This window comes from Sitophilus oryzae, unplaced genomic scaffold (assembly GCF_002938485.1).
Source record: "Sitophilus oryzae breed Bouriz unplaced genomic scaffold, Soryzae_2.0 scaffold_1620_pilon_pilon, whole genome shotgun sequence".
NCBI classification, from domain to species: Eukaryota; Metazoa; Arthropoda; class Insecta; order Coleoptera; family Curculionidae; genus Sitophilus; species Sitophilus oryzae.
The window spans coordinates 1446192-1458115 of NW_022146304.1; the positions used below are offsets into that span (position 1 = coordinate 1446192).

The 11924-nt window shown below is 33.3% G+C and overlaps 1 protein-coding gene across 1 annotated transcript; it reads left to right on the forward strand.

The window, feature by feature from the left end:
* Nucleotides 1-2244: 2244 nt before the first annotated feature.
* Nucleotides 2245-5004, forward strand: LOC115880177. The gene has a single exon (XM_030897314.1). The coding sequence runs from the start codon at nucleotides 2245-2247 to the stop codon at nucleotides 5002-5004; it is 2760 nt and encodes a 919-aa protein (XP_030753174.1).
* The last annotated feature ends 6920 nt before the right edge of the window (nucleotides 5005-11924 follow it).

Sequence of the window (11924 nt, forward strand, 5' to 3'; positions counted from 1 at the left end):
CGAATTCGTATAAATATTACCATTCAAAATGAACAATTTGTTTCATTTTAAGGAGTTCTTTAAAATGTTTCAAATACATTTTTTCTGTAAAATAAAATGAGGAAAACTTATTCATCATTTTTAAAATTTACATGGGACTTCCTATGTCCAGGTCGGCGATGCAACACACGGTAGAGTTTAATAGGCAAGCAAAAACAACACTGTTTTAACTGCATAAAGTGCACTAGTTGAACTTTTAACAAAACCATAAATGTTTTTTCAAAATATTTATATTACTATACATTCTACTGTATAGCCTTATTCGAAAATCGTGAAAGTTTTAATAAAAACATTTTATTGTTCTGTATACTTTTAGAAATATTTCGTACCTCTTAACTACAACATTCGTGTTTATTTAAAAGGAAAACGCTTAAAGAATAGCCGCTAAGCCTCTATCCGGTTGCTAAATTAATATCTGCAGCTTCTCAGGATCATAAATTAAATTTTACATTGCTGAAATCTAAATAATCCAGGAAAGATGCCAGCTGAGGTTTACTTTTCATTTTCACTGCTGAAATGACTCTATAAAACAGAAAAAATAAAACTGTTATACTACTACATATCTGCAATGATACTCTTTCAGGCAAAAACTACTGAATGGATTTTAATGAAACTTTACAATAATAAAGCTTATATATCAGAATGTGTATACCAGAAGTGGGTCTTAAAATGAATTTAGCAAAAACTAAAATAATGTACATCGAACTAGTGGAAAGAAAAGACATTCTAATTAATAACGCAATACTGGAAATGGTAGAAGAATATACAGGGTGTCCCAGAAATAAGTGCAAATATTTTAACTGGTAGTATAGTGCAACCCCAGAAACATGCCTATGAGGTTTTTCTCGTGAAAAAAAAAATTGAAAATTCCAAATTTTTTGAAAAAATTTTTGGAATTTTTTTTAGTTTTTTTGATAAAAAACATAATTTCTTGATAATATGGCAACATAGGTATTAGATTAAATTTACAAGAAAGAAAATCCAGAAAATATCCAGTGGTTCTCAAAATTTTAGCAAAAATTCTTTTTTCTTGGAAATTTTCAAAGTAAAATTATTTGTTGGATTTCTGTTATTTTGGATTTATTTGAAAAACGATAAAGAGAAAATATGTTTCTTTTATCGAGATCTACCACCCCTTAAAATATTTGCACTTATTTCTGGGACACCCTGTATATACAGGGTGTCATTGAAATGGTGAAAAAAAAAAATCGGAGGGTGATAGTACTCCTAAAAATAGTAAAAAAAGTTCCTATAAGTATAGGGCGGAAAATGCATATTAAGGGAGCTAGGGTGAATTTAAAAACGGTTGTTTTGAAATTGTAGGCTTAAAAAACGAGATAAAATTTTGAAAAAAAATCCGCTGTCATAAATTTTGACCCCAAATCAAATGGTGATACTGAAAAATTATTTGGAAAAGCGGAAAGGGTAGATTTTGCAAGGGTAGGGGGTTGTTTCGCGAATAACTTTTTTGAGGTTATTTTTTTACAACGTGGGTTCATTTTTGAAAACTACTTTACTTCTATGGTGTTCTTTTGTCAACTGCGGTAGTTAGGGTCTTGGGAAAAAACAATAAATGGTTTACAGCACGCGCTTTATTGGATCCTGGATCGCAGAGTAGTTTTTTGTCAAGGTCATTTGTGGACAAGCTTTCAATACCTGTAATTAAAGTAAATATCAACATTTGTGGTTTGAACGAAACTGAGTCTGCGGTTTCTGGAAAGGTGAATGTTAAGGTCCAATCTCGTATAAATGACTTTTCGTTGGAATTATCCTGTCTTGTTATCCCTCTCGTTACAGGGTCGTTGCCCAATTTCAAGGTCGACAGTCAAAATTTGAATATTCCTGCAAATGTTTCTTGGCAGATCCTACATTCTGCACAAGTGGTCCTGTTGACATGCTGATTGGAGCCGATTCCTTCTGGGATTTGTTATGTGTAGGCCAGATCAAACTAGGGCCCAATGGACCATTTTTGCAGAAAAGCAAACTCGGATGGATAGTGTCAGGAAAGGTGGCTCGGCTAAATAACTTGGAGGGTACAACAGTTTGCAATTTTGTTAAAACTGAGCAAATAGATAGGCAGTTATCGCGGTTTTGGGAAATAGAGGAAGGCGTGGTTAGAAAACCACAATCTGTCGAGGAAATTGCCTGTGAGAAACATTTCGTCGATCGTTTTCTCGAGCGGCCAATGGAAGTTTCGTTGTTTCAATGCCTCTCAAGGGCAGCCTAAGCCAGCTCGGCGAATCGTATAATGCGGCCAAAAAGCAATTTCTATCCTTGGAACGAAAATTCGAGCGCGATCATGAGTATCGTGATTTTGTCAATGAGTATCGACGCCTAGGACATATGACAAAAGTGTCCGATCCTAGTGCATCTCAGTTTTCGTTTTACCTTCCTCACTATGGTGTCCTGAAGTTGTCCTCGTCTACTACCAAACTTCGAACTGTTTTTAATGCCAGTGCCAAAACCACCAGTGGTTGCTCGCTAAATGATCTTTTGATGGTTGGCCCAACCATTCAGTGTGAGCTTATCTCTATTTTGTTGCGTTTTCGTAAATTTCAGTACGTTTTGGCTGCTGATATTGAGAAAATGTATCGTATGGTGTGGATCGATCCTAGTCAGCGGTGCCTGTTACGAATCCTGTGGCGTGACAGTCCAGACGGAGATATCGAGGTGTACGAGTTGAACACTGTTACATATGGGACTTCATCGGCGGCTTTTCTCGCCATTAGGTGCTTGTACCAATTAGGAATCGAATTTCAAGAAGTTTCTCCGTTAGTTGCCAATACAATAAAGAATCATTTTTATGTCGATGATGTGCTAACTGGTGGGGATACTATTGAAGATACCCTGAGTTTAGCTAACGAACTTTGTAAAGTTCTAAAAGGTGGTGGTTTTCTTCTTCGCAAGTGGGTGTCAAACGAACCCTCTATACTCAAGGAAATCGAATCTGCAGATAACAATGGAGTAGTTGATATTGGTTGCATGGAGAACAACAAAACATTAGGTATGCGTTGGAACGGCGAAGGAGATCATTTTTTCTTTTCGATTGGAAATCAGTCAAGTTCCAAGGTCACCAAAAGAATCGTATTGTCAGAAATCTCTCAAATTTTCGACCCTCTTGGTCTCCTTAGTTGTTGCGTAATCTTGGTAAAGATTTTTCTTCGTGATCTTTGGTTGGAAAAGTTAGATTGGGACGATGCCCTTTCCCAGCAATTATATACAAGATACTTACAGATTCGTAATGATTTAAGATTTTTGAACAATTTGAAAATTGATAGGAAAGTCATTTGTAAGAATGCAAAGCTTGTAGAGCTGCATGTATTTTCGGACGCGTCGTCTTATGCTTTGGGAAGCTGTGTTTATATTCGAACGATCGATAATCATGGTAATATTTTTGTCAAGCTTTTGTGCGCTAAATCAAAGGTTGCTCCCTTAAAAATACAGACAGTCCCGCGTCTCGAGCTTATGGCAGCTGTGTTAGCTGCACGTCTCTGTGAAAAGGTTCGGCAATCCATGGAAATTGAGTTTAATAGCATCACATTTTGGACCGACTCGACGATAGTTTTGGGCTGGATAAACACCTCTCCGCATTTGTTGCAAGTTTTCGTCGCCAATAGAGTTAATTCGATCCAAGAGCTCACAAATATTGAAAATTGGAGGCATGTGCGAACCCAGGACAATCCAGCTGATTGTGTGTCACGTGGCATGAAGCCTCAGGAGTTGTTAGAGTTCGAAATGTATTGGTCAGGACCAGATTGGCTTCGAGAATCCATAGAAAGCTGGCCTGAGCCTCTTGTAGTGTCCAGATCTAACGAGTTGCCTGAATTAAAAAGGGTCGTTGTTGCAAATACATCTACGTTAGACTCTGAGTTTATAGATTTGTCTAGGTTTTCCAATTTAACTCGATTGGAACGAGTGATTGCCTACTGTATTCGTTTTATAAATAATTGTCGTAGAAAAGAGGATGAAAGGTTATCGAGTTCTTTAAGTTGTGATGAAATAAGTCATGCGTCCTTAGTATTAGCTAGGTTGTCACAACGTCAATCATTTTCCGAAGATCTTGTAACATTGTCCAAGCAAGGGCAAGTTAGTAATAAAAGTAAATTAATAAAGCTTCATCCATTTTTAGATGAAAACGGTTTAATTCGTGTCGGCGGACGTTTAAACAACTCAGATTACGTATATGAGAAAAAACATCCTATTGTGTTGTGTTCAAAACATGTTTTTACTAGGCTTTTATTCGCTCGTGAACACAAACGGCTACTGCATGCTGGCCCACAGCTCTTATTAGCTGTTATTCGGGAAAATTATTGGCCCATAGCAGGACGTAGTTTAGCTCGTAAAGTTTTCCATCAATGCGTAATTTGTTTTCGAAATTGTCCCAAAGAAATTAGCCCGGTGATGGGTGATTTACCAAAGCGGCGGGTCACACCATCTCCTCCATTTTACGTAACTGGCGTAGACTACGCTGGTCCCTTCCTAATCAAGGATAGACAGGGACGCGGCTGTCGCACTTCAAAGGCTTATATTGCGGTGTTTGTATGCTTTGCCACAAGGGCTCTGCATTTAGAGTTGGTAAGCGCTTTAACCACAGAAGCCTTTCTAGCTACTTTGAAACGCTTTGTAGGTCGGCGGGGAAAACCTGCACAAATGTACTCAGACAACGGTACAAATTTCCAAGGAGCTTATAATGAGTTATCTAAATTAGCGAATTTTTTACAGAATAATGCAAATTCAATTGTCGAAGCTATCGAGAATAAAGGCATCTCATGGTCATTCATTCCGGCTAGTTCTCCACACTTTGGTGGGTTGTGGAATCGGGTGCGAACGGTCAAATATCATTTGAAACGTGTTGCGGGAAACGCATTATTAACTTTCGAGGATCTGAGTACGCTATTGATAGAAATTGAGGCTGTCCTCAACTCGCGTCCCATGAGTCCTTTATCTTGTGATCCTCTGATTTGACACCTTTAACTCCCCCCACTTTTTGATTGGCCGACCTATGGAATCCGTACCAGATAGAGATTACACGGCAGTACCAACCAATCGCTTATCCCACTTTCAACGAATTCAGCAAATGAAAGGACATTTTTGGACCAGATGGTCGTTGGAATACATATCCGAATTGCAGAAAAGGCAGAAGTGGACAACGCAACACGGCTTACTTGAGGCCAACGATTTGGTGTTAGTCAAGGAGGACCACCTGCCTCCCCTCCAATGGTTGCTTGGACGAATAGTGGAGACCCATCCAGGAAAGGACGGAGTCGCTCGTGTCGCCACCATCAGAACAAAGCAAGGCACTATCAGGCGTTCATTTGCTAAAATTTGTCCCTTACCTAAGTGTATTGGCTCTAGTAATAGTTAAGTGTTGAAAGATGCTCTAGACTTTCAAGGCGGGGGGCAATGTGAATAATTATTTGCGCTATACGTGGCAACTGCGCCGTCTCTAATTATTTGTGCTATACGTGGCAACTGCGCCGTCTCCATACATCGGTTCTGTTCAACTCTGTCAAACGACTATCTTTATACATAGCCTATCAATAACACTAGATACATGTAATAGGTACTTTCAAATATTGCCACTGGATCACATGGACACCACTGGACATTTTGTGTTAATAAAATCGAATTTTATGCGGACGAAGTTTGTAATTTCAAGAACTAGTAAACCGAAAGTATACAGTCCACTGAACATTTTATTTCGTCGATGGTTTATTTGTTTCCTTAAGTCAAGGGGAAACTACAGAAGGGTACGTTATTATTGAAGCAAAATAAATCGATTTGCCTTCTATATCAATTTTAGAGTCCCTGAAATAGCCTTCTAATTGCTGGCTAAAATATTTAAGCTACTTCAACTAACAATCTAGTATTTTCACGGAAGTGGAATGCCTTATGAAATAATTCACGGGAACAGTCAAACTTTTACGGCAATGAAAATAAACTTTGTTAACTTCATTCATATCAACCTTAATATTAAGCTCAAACCTTATTTATTTTAATGTTAATCATTTTTCACCTTTATAAATATAAATTTTTATTAAAGTATCTAGTGAATTATTTTAATTTAACAAATAAAACTTTATTTTTATAGAAAATGCATAGTATAACAAAAGTACAATATTTCTTTCAAAAAATTTTGAGTACTTCTACAAAAATATATTAGAATGTACTGACAAACTTTTTTGCACTAAGTGAAGGGAATATAAATTGTCACCTTTTACTTGTGTTACTTGTGTTGCAGAAACGTATATCTGAATTTAAAGATAGTGATTTCAAGCGAGAGCGAAGATAGCGACAAAAATAAGGTGGCGGCGCGGGCGGTTGATTGATGTAAAAATTGATGTCAAGAATAAACAGACATTAGTGATCACAACAACTATGCCAAAGACTACTACGTCAATTCTAGAACGATAAACGCTAAAAATATAACCATTATGCGGAGTGGCCCATAATGTCAGACGTAAACAAACTATTTTTTAAAACGAATCGGCAGAAATTATAAATAATAAATAACTATAAAATGAGTTCGTATAAAATAATTCATATTAATTTTTTATTTGTCGTTGCGATCATTTTTGTGTCAGTTCTTTAGGGTAAACGTATTGTTTATAATAGAAATTCATTAGGACTGAAGAAATACCATAATAATGTCAGAAAAATAAATGTACTATTAAATCTATATATATATATATATATATATATATGATATATATATATATATATATATATATATATATATATATATATATATATATATATATATATATTATATATATATATATATATATATATAGATATATATATATATATATATATATATTTTATATATATATATATATATATATATATATATTTAATAGTACATTTAATTTAATAATTACCTATAATTATTCATCATTAAAGCATTAAAATTTGGATATTCTTTATGTATTGGTATTTGTTTAGATATAATACCCTGTATTTTTATATTCTAAGTTAAAAAAGGGTAATCGCTAATGCATTTTCCTGCCTCCGTTTATACGAATTGCTAGTGATTGGTGTCATTTTCTACTTCCACTTCCATCAAAATAATGTAAAAGTAAAACAAAATACCACAATATCATAACACTTTTACTTTTTTCATTTCCATAACGATGTCCATGTTTTACTTATGTTTTTAATCTGTTGACATTTTCTCCATGATGATAAATATAACAGGGGAAATACACTGTTACTATTTTTAATCATTAGTCAGAGCTATGCGTTCGAGCAGTTAACATCTATTTTGTATTGCTAAATTTAATTATGTAATAACTAATTTTTTGAAAACTGTTTGTTCAATTATTAATAGAAAATAGTTGAGTGGCGCAGTCGGTAGGATAGCCGAAATTGTTTGCGTCGAGCATTTTAATTTTTCATTTCCATCAATTAATATGCTACTGGAAAGTGATTGACCTTTTACAGAAAAGTGTGTTTTTGAAATTCAAGACACCTATTCCATCGTAAAACTGCAGCATCCGAAGAAAAGAAAATTACGAAGATGATTAACATTTATTAAAAATGATTAACTCTTAATATTGAAATATATTAATAATTCTAAATATTCTTACTAATAATTTACTAAAATAAAATGAGCTAAATGGAAAAGAACCATTTCAATAACTCGGCGACAATGAGCCAGCATTAATAGAACACGACAGAAACTGAGACGTAACGTAACGTACATTTGTGAGCAAAAGCAGTTTAAAATCAGTAATTCAACAGCAGTTATAAAGTTATAATTATTTTATAAATCCATAAAAATTATAGAATATACAGTCAAGGACCTACTGATATCTTGTGATCAGGCTAGCCTTGTGGGACTTAACATTACCCTTAAGAGAAAGGTCGAAAACAACCAGGGACCAGCTATGGCAAGAAATTTATGCAGAATTTGCGAAAAAGCTTGAATTTTCCATACCGATTTTACAGAAAAGGTGCCGAACTTAAAATACTATTTCATAAGAATATAGAGCGAATACAATCCTAGCGGATCTGCAGCTACAAAATAAAAGAAATGGGAGCTCAATGACATGCTATTATTTTTAAATAACACTATAAGTTACAGACCTACAGTATCAAATATTGGTTCACCCGTAACAGAGTTCGTCAGAATCAAGTTGCGCTTCCCTAGTATTTTCACCAATTGTTGAAAATAAAGAAAAACTAAAAAACAATATTGAAGGAGCTATATCTGAAGCCCTTGATAGGGTTAACAATGCCCCACTTCCAACTGTTAAAACAATATAGGTTGGAGAATTTCTACAGTACCGAAATTCTGGCATGAAAATGTTAAAACACAATTGGGAATTAAATTAATATATGCAGTTCCATGTTGAGAGTAGCAAAAAAGTATTTAAAATAAATTAATAACTTAATATTTAAAATGTATTAATAAAATAAGAAATGTAAATATTGTTATTAAGACTTATGAGATAAAAATATTTTATTTAACCCACTGACAGCCACATTTTCTAGAAAATACTTTGATACAATTTTCCTTTTATTATTAGCTGCTTATTCTTCCACCCTTCTAAACCACACAAATTTATTGTAAAGAAAATGTGGCATCAAATTTGACAATGACAAAATCATATTTTTGCTGGTACTTTAATTGTAGCTCTCTCTGGGGCATATTATAAAATTTTAGTAATTTGAAGGTAGATTTTTGCAAATAATATTTCAATTCACATTCTAAATAAAACCAAATTCTAGAAGAATTTATAAATTTAACACCTCTTCCAAAGAATCTAATAGAACTTTTGCATAAAATCATCTGGGGAGATAATATTTGCCCCAAAATTTATTTTCCGTATTCCAATGCATCACACGGTATGTTATTCACAATATTAATATCTATAAGGAATTAAACCAATGAAGGAAGAAAAACGGGTGAAAAGGGGTGGCGAAAACGCTATGACCAATTAGAGCGTCGGATGATCGTATCATCGGAAAATCGACCATACTTTGTTAATGTTGTCCAAACTAAATTCCTGAATTTAAAATTGAAATTTAAAATATATATTCCTTATTTACCTGACTTGTACTCCTATAATTTGTGTTTGCTATATTATAGAGTCAAGGGAGCAAACAGACATAAGTGTAATAGAGAAAGCTAAACTTTATAACGTATGTATAATGTATGTGCTTATACGTTGTTTGTGCAAACGGGCCTAAGTGTGGTGGCAAACATTGAAAGGTGAGCTTGATAATGATTGACTTTATTAAATTCAGTGTATAAAGTATCGCGCTTGTGTTTTCATTTAGGTTTTTATTACTATTTTCTCAGTTTTTGTGCCCTTAACGGTGACAAATATTATGAAGAAAATCAAAGATTACTCAGATACACTCCTCAACCCAGCATAGTTTTGTCTACACAGGTATGTAATATTCAAAAATAATGCAATAGTTATTTTTGTATGATTATAAGCGCATTAGTTGCCGAGAGCACAGTTTCTGGACAATAATTGCCCGAGGTTATTAACACCACTATAATTCCCGTGGTACAGAGATAATGTTTATTTCTTACTGAATTTAGTATATTTTTGTTCCATTCTAAAATGACACAAATGTTGTATTTAATAATCTTCCGGGATATTTGTATTAACGCTGCTGTGAGGAACTTTGTTTGTTGCCAGGTTATTATTGTATTAAATGTCCTGTTAGTAAATTTCAGGTTATTGTTAATCAAGTTCAGTTTTGTCAAAAAAAACGCCTTTCGCACGAATTCGGCACACGTTCGAGTACGTTTCCATTAAAATTAATGTCCAAGTTATTAAAAAAAGCTGAAGAAGGATGACACGCTTTACTTCCACCTAAAAGTGAATTCTTTTACCAAAAGGAATATAAAAAATATCTTCAGTGGTTGGGATATAAAAATATTGTAGGAGGGGATGCCGATGAAACTGTTTCCCTGGCATATTTTCAAGAATGGTATTATCGGTATGTGACATTAATGATGGTAATAAATTATTAGAGTAGGTAGATAAGTGTTCGTTTTCATTTTATATTATTACTCAAAATCTCTATGGTATTTCGTGGTTATTACCTATAAAATGTAGAGAGAATTATCGCATCTTAACTCCCATTAATAGTGTCTCCAGGAAGTTATGACTCTATTTATGATTTGCGTAACCAAGACGATATAAGCTTATATTAATTCAGTAAGAAATAAAAGTTTTCTTAAATAACTATTTAAGAAATAATTATATAAGCAAAATGTGTATGAAACAGATTCAAACTATTAAGAAAACTGACATCCAAAAAATCATGCAAGAAAACCATGAAGAAATTAAATTTCTCGGCATTCCTCAGTTTCCAGGGATCATTGACGAAATAAAGAAGATTGGATATAGGTATAAAATTACAGTTTAACATTAAGTAGTAATGCATATAAAATTACAGTTTAACATTAATGTATTAACATACATTAAGTAATGTTTTAAGCAAAACTAATTCTAAAAATAATACAGAGCAGCACAAAATATCGGAAAGGTAGCACCAGTAGGTATGAGGGCCGAAATTTTAAACCATACAAAATTCAAAAAATAACTCACTTATAATGCAACTCATTAGTTAGAGATTAAAGTTCTTGAAGTGTAATAAGTCTTTAGGATTACTTAAAAAACATTAATAATTACTATACAGGCTGATACAAATTCGAGGTACGAGCATTGGTATTTCGGAAACAGTAATAGATAAGAAGATGGTTAAATTGGGGCAATGTTGCGCCTTGGGATGTTCACAAGATGTCATCACAAAAGTTTTAAAAATTTCAAGGATTGTTGAGTTTTTTGGAAAATCAATTTTATTTTTTCCTATCGTTACTTTTTAAAAAATCAAAAAACTAATTGCATATTCCCATAGCCACTTTATTAGGGCTATCTGATAGTGTTTTGGTACCTTAACAACAACAAAACTTTTTAATAATTATTTCAAATAATTTCAAGTCTGACTCTGTTTTTTTAAATTATTTAATCTGATTATATTTATCGCACCAATATTGATCAGCGCTAATTAACATTGAGTAAGGAAAATGGAGCCAATTGAAAAATTCAAATAAATAATATCCAGGTCAGCAATTTAAAGATATTATTTTCAACTTTTTTATTGTGAATTTGAAATCTCACTGTACGATCTCTAATAGTATGCATAATATTAATCGTAGTTACCATAAATAAATCAACTTCTATAAACTAGTTTCTAATGCTCTTCATGTTAGTAACGAAAGGATTACTACCCTTCCTATTGGACAAATTTATTATTCGTTCAATTTTATTTACAGCTCTTTGAACATATCTTCTTCTTATATTGCCGTTGGTCGTTTTACTGCTCTACCATCTCCAATCCATCTTCCGGGGAAATGATTTGATTGTTTAAATTATGTATATTATATTTATATTATTTTTTATTGCATTTGATTTTCCGTATTCAATGTTACCACCCCACGTTATTGTTAAGTTTGAAGGCTTATCAATATTGTGAGCTTATCAATATTGTTGAAACTTGAATAGATTAAATAGTTTAAAAAAACAGGGCCGGACTTGAAATTAGTTTAAATAAATTGTGTTCAAATATCCGAGACAAAAAAGTATGTGGCATATCATGTGGTACTCAGGAGATCATGATCTTTCAAAACCTGAAATAAAAAATGCAGGTGCGTATTTAAAAAAAGTTGGCCTTTGTATCTCACAAATTATCAGCTAACTTGAAAATCTAAAAATACTACCAGATAGCCCTAATAAAGTGGCTATGAGAATGTCCAATAGTTTTTTAATTTTCGAAAAAATAACGACAGTAAAAAATAAAATTCATTTTCAAAAAATCCGTTTTTTAAAAAAAATTCAGCAATCCTTGGAATTTTTAAA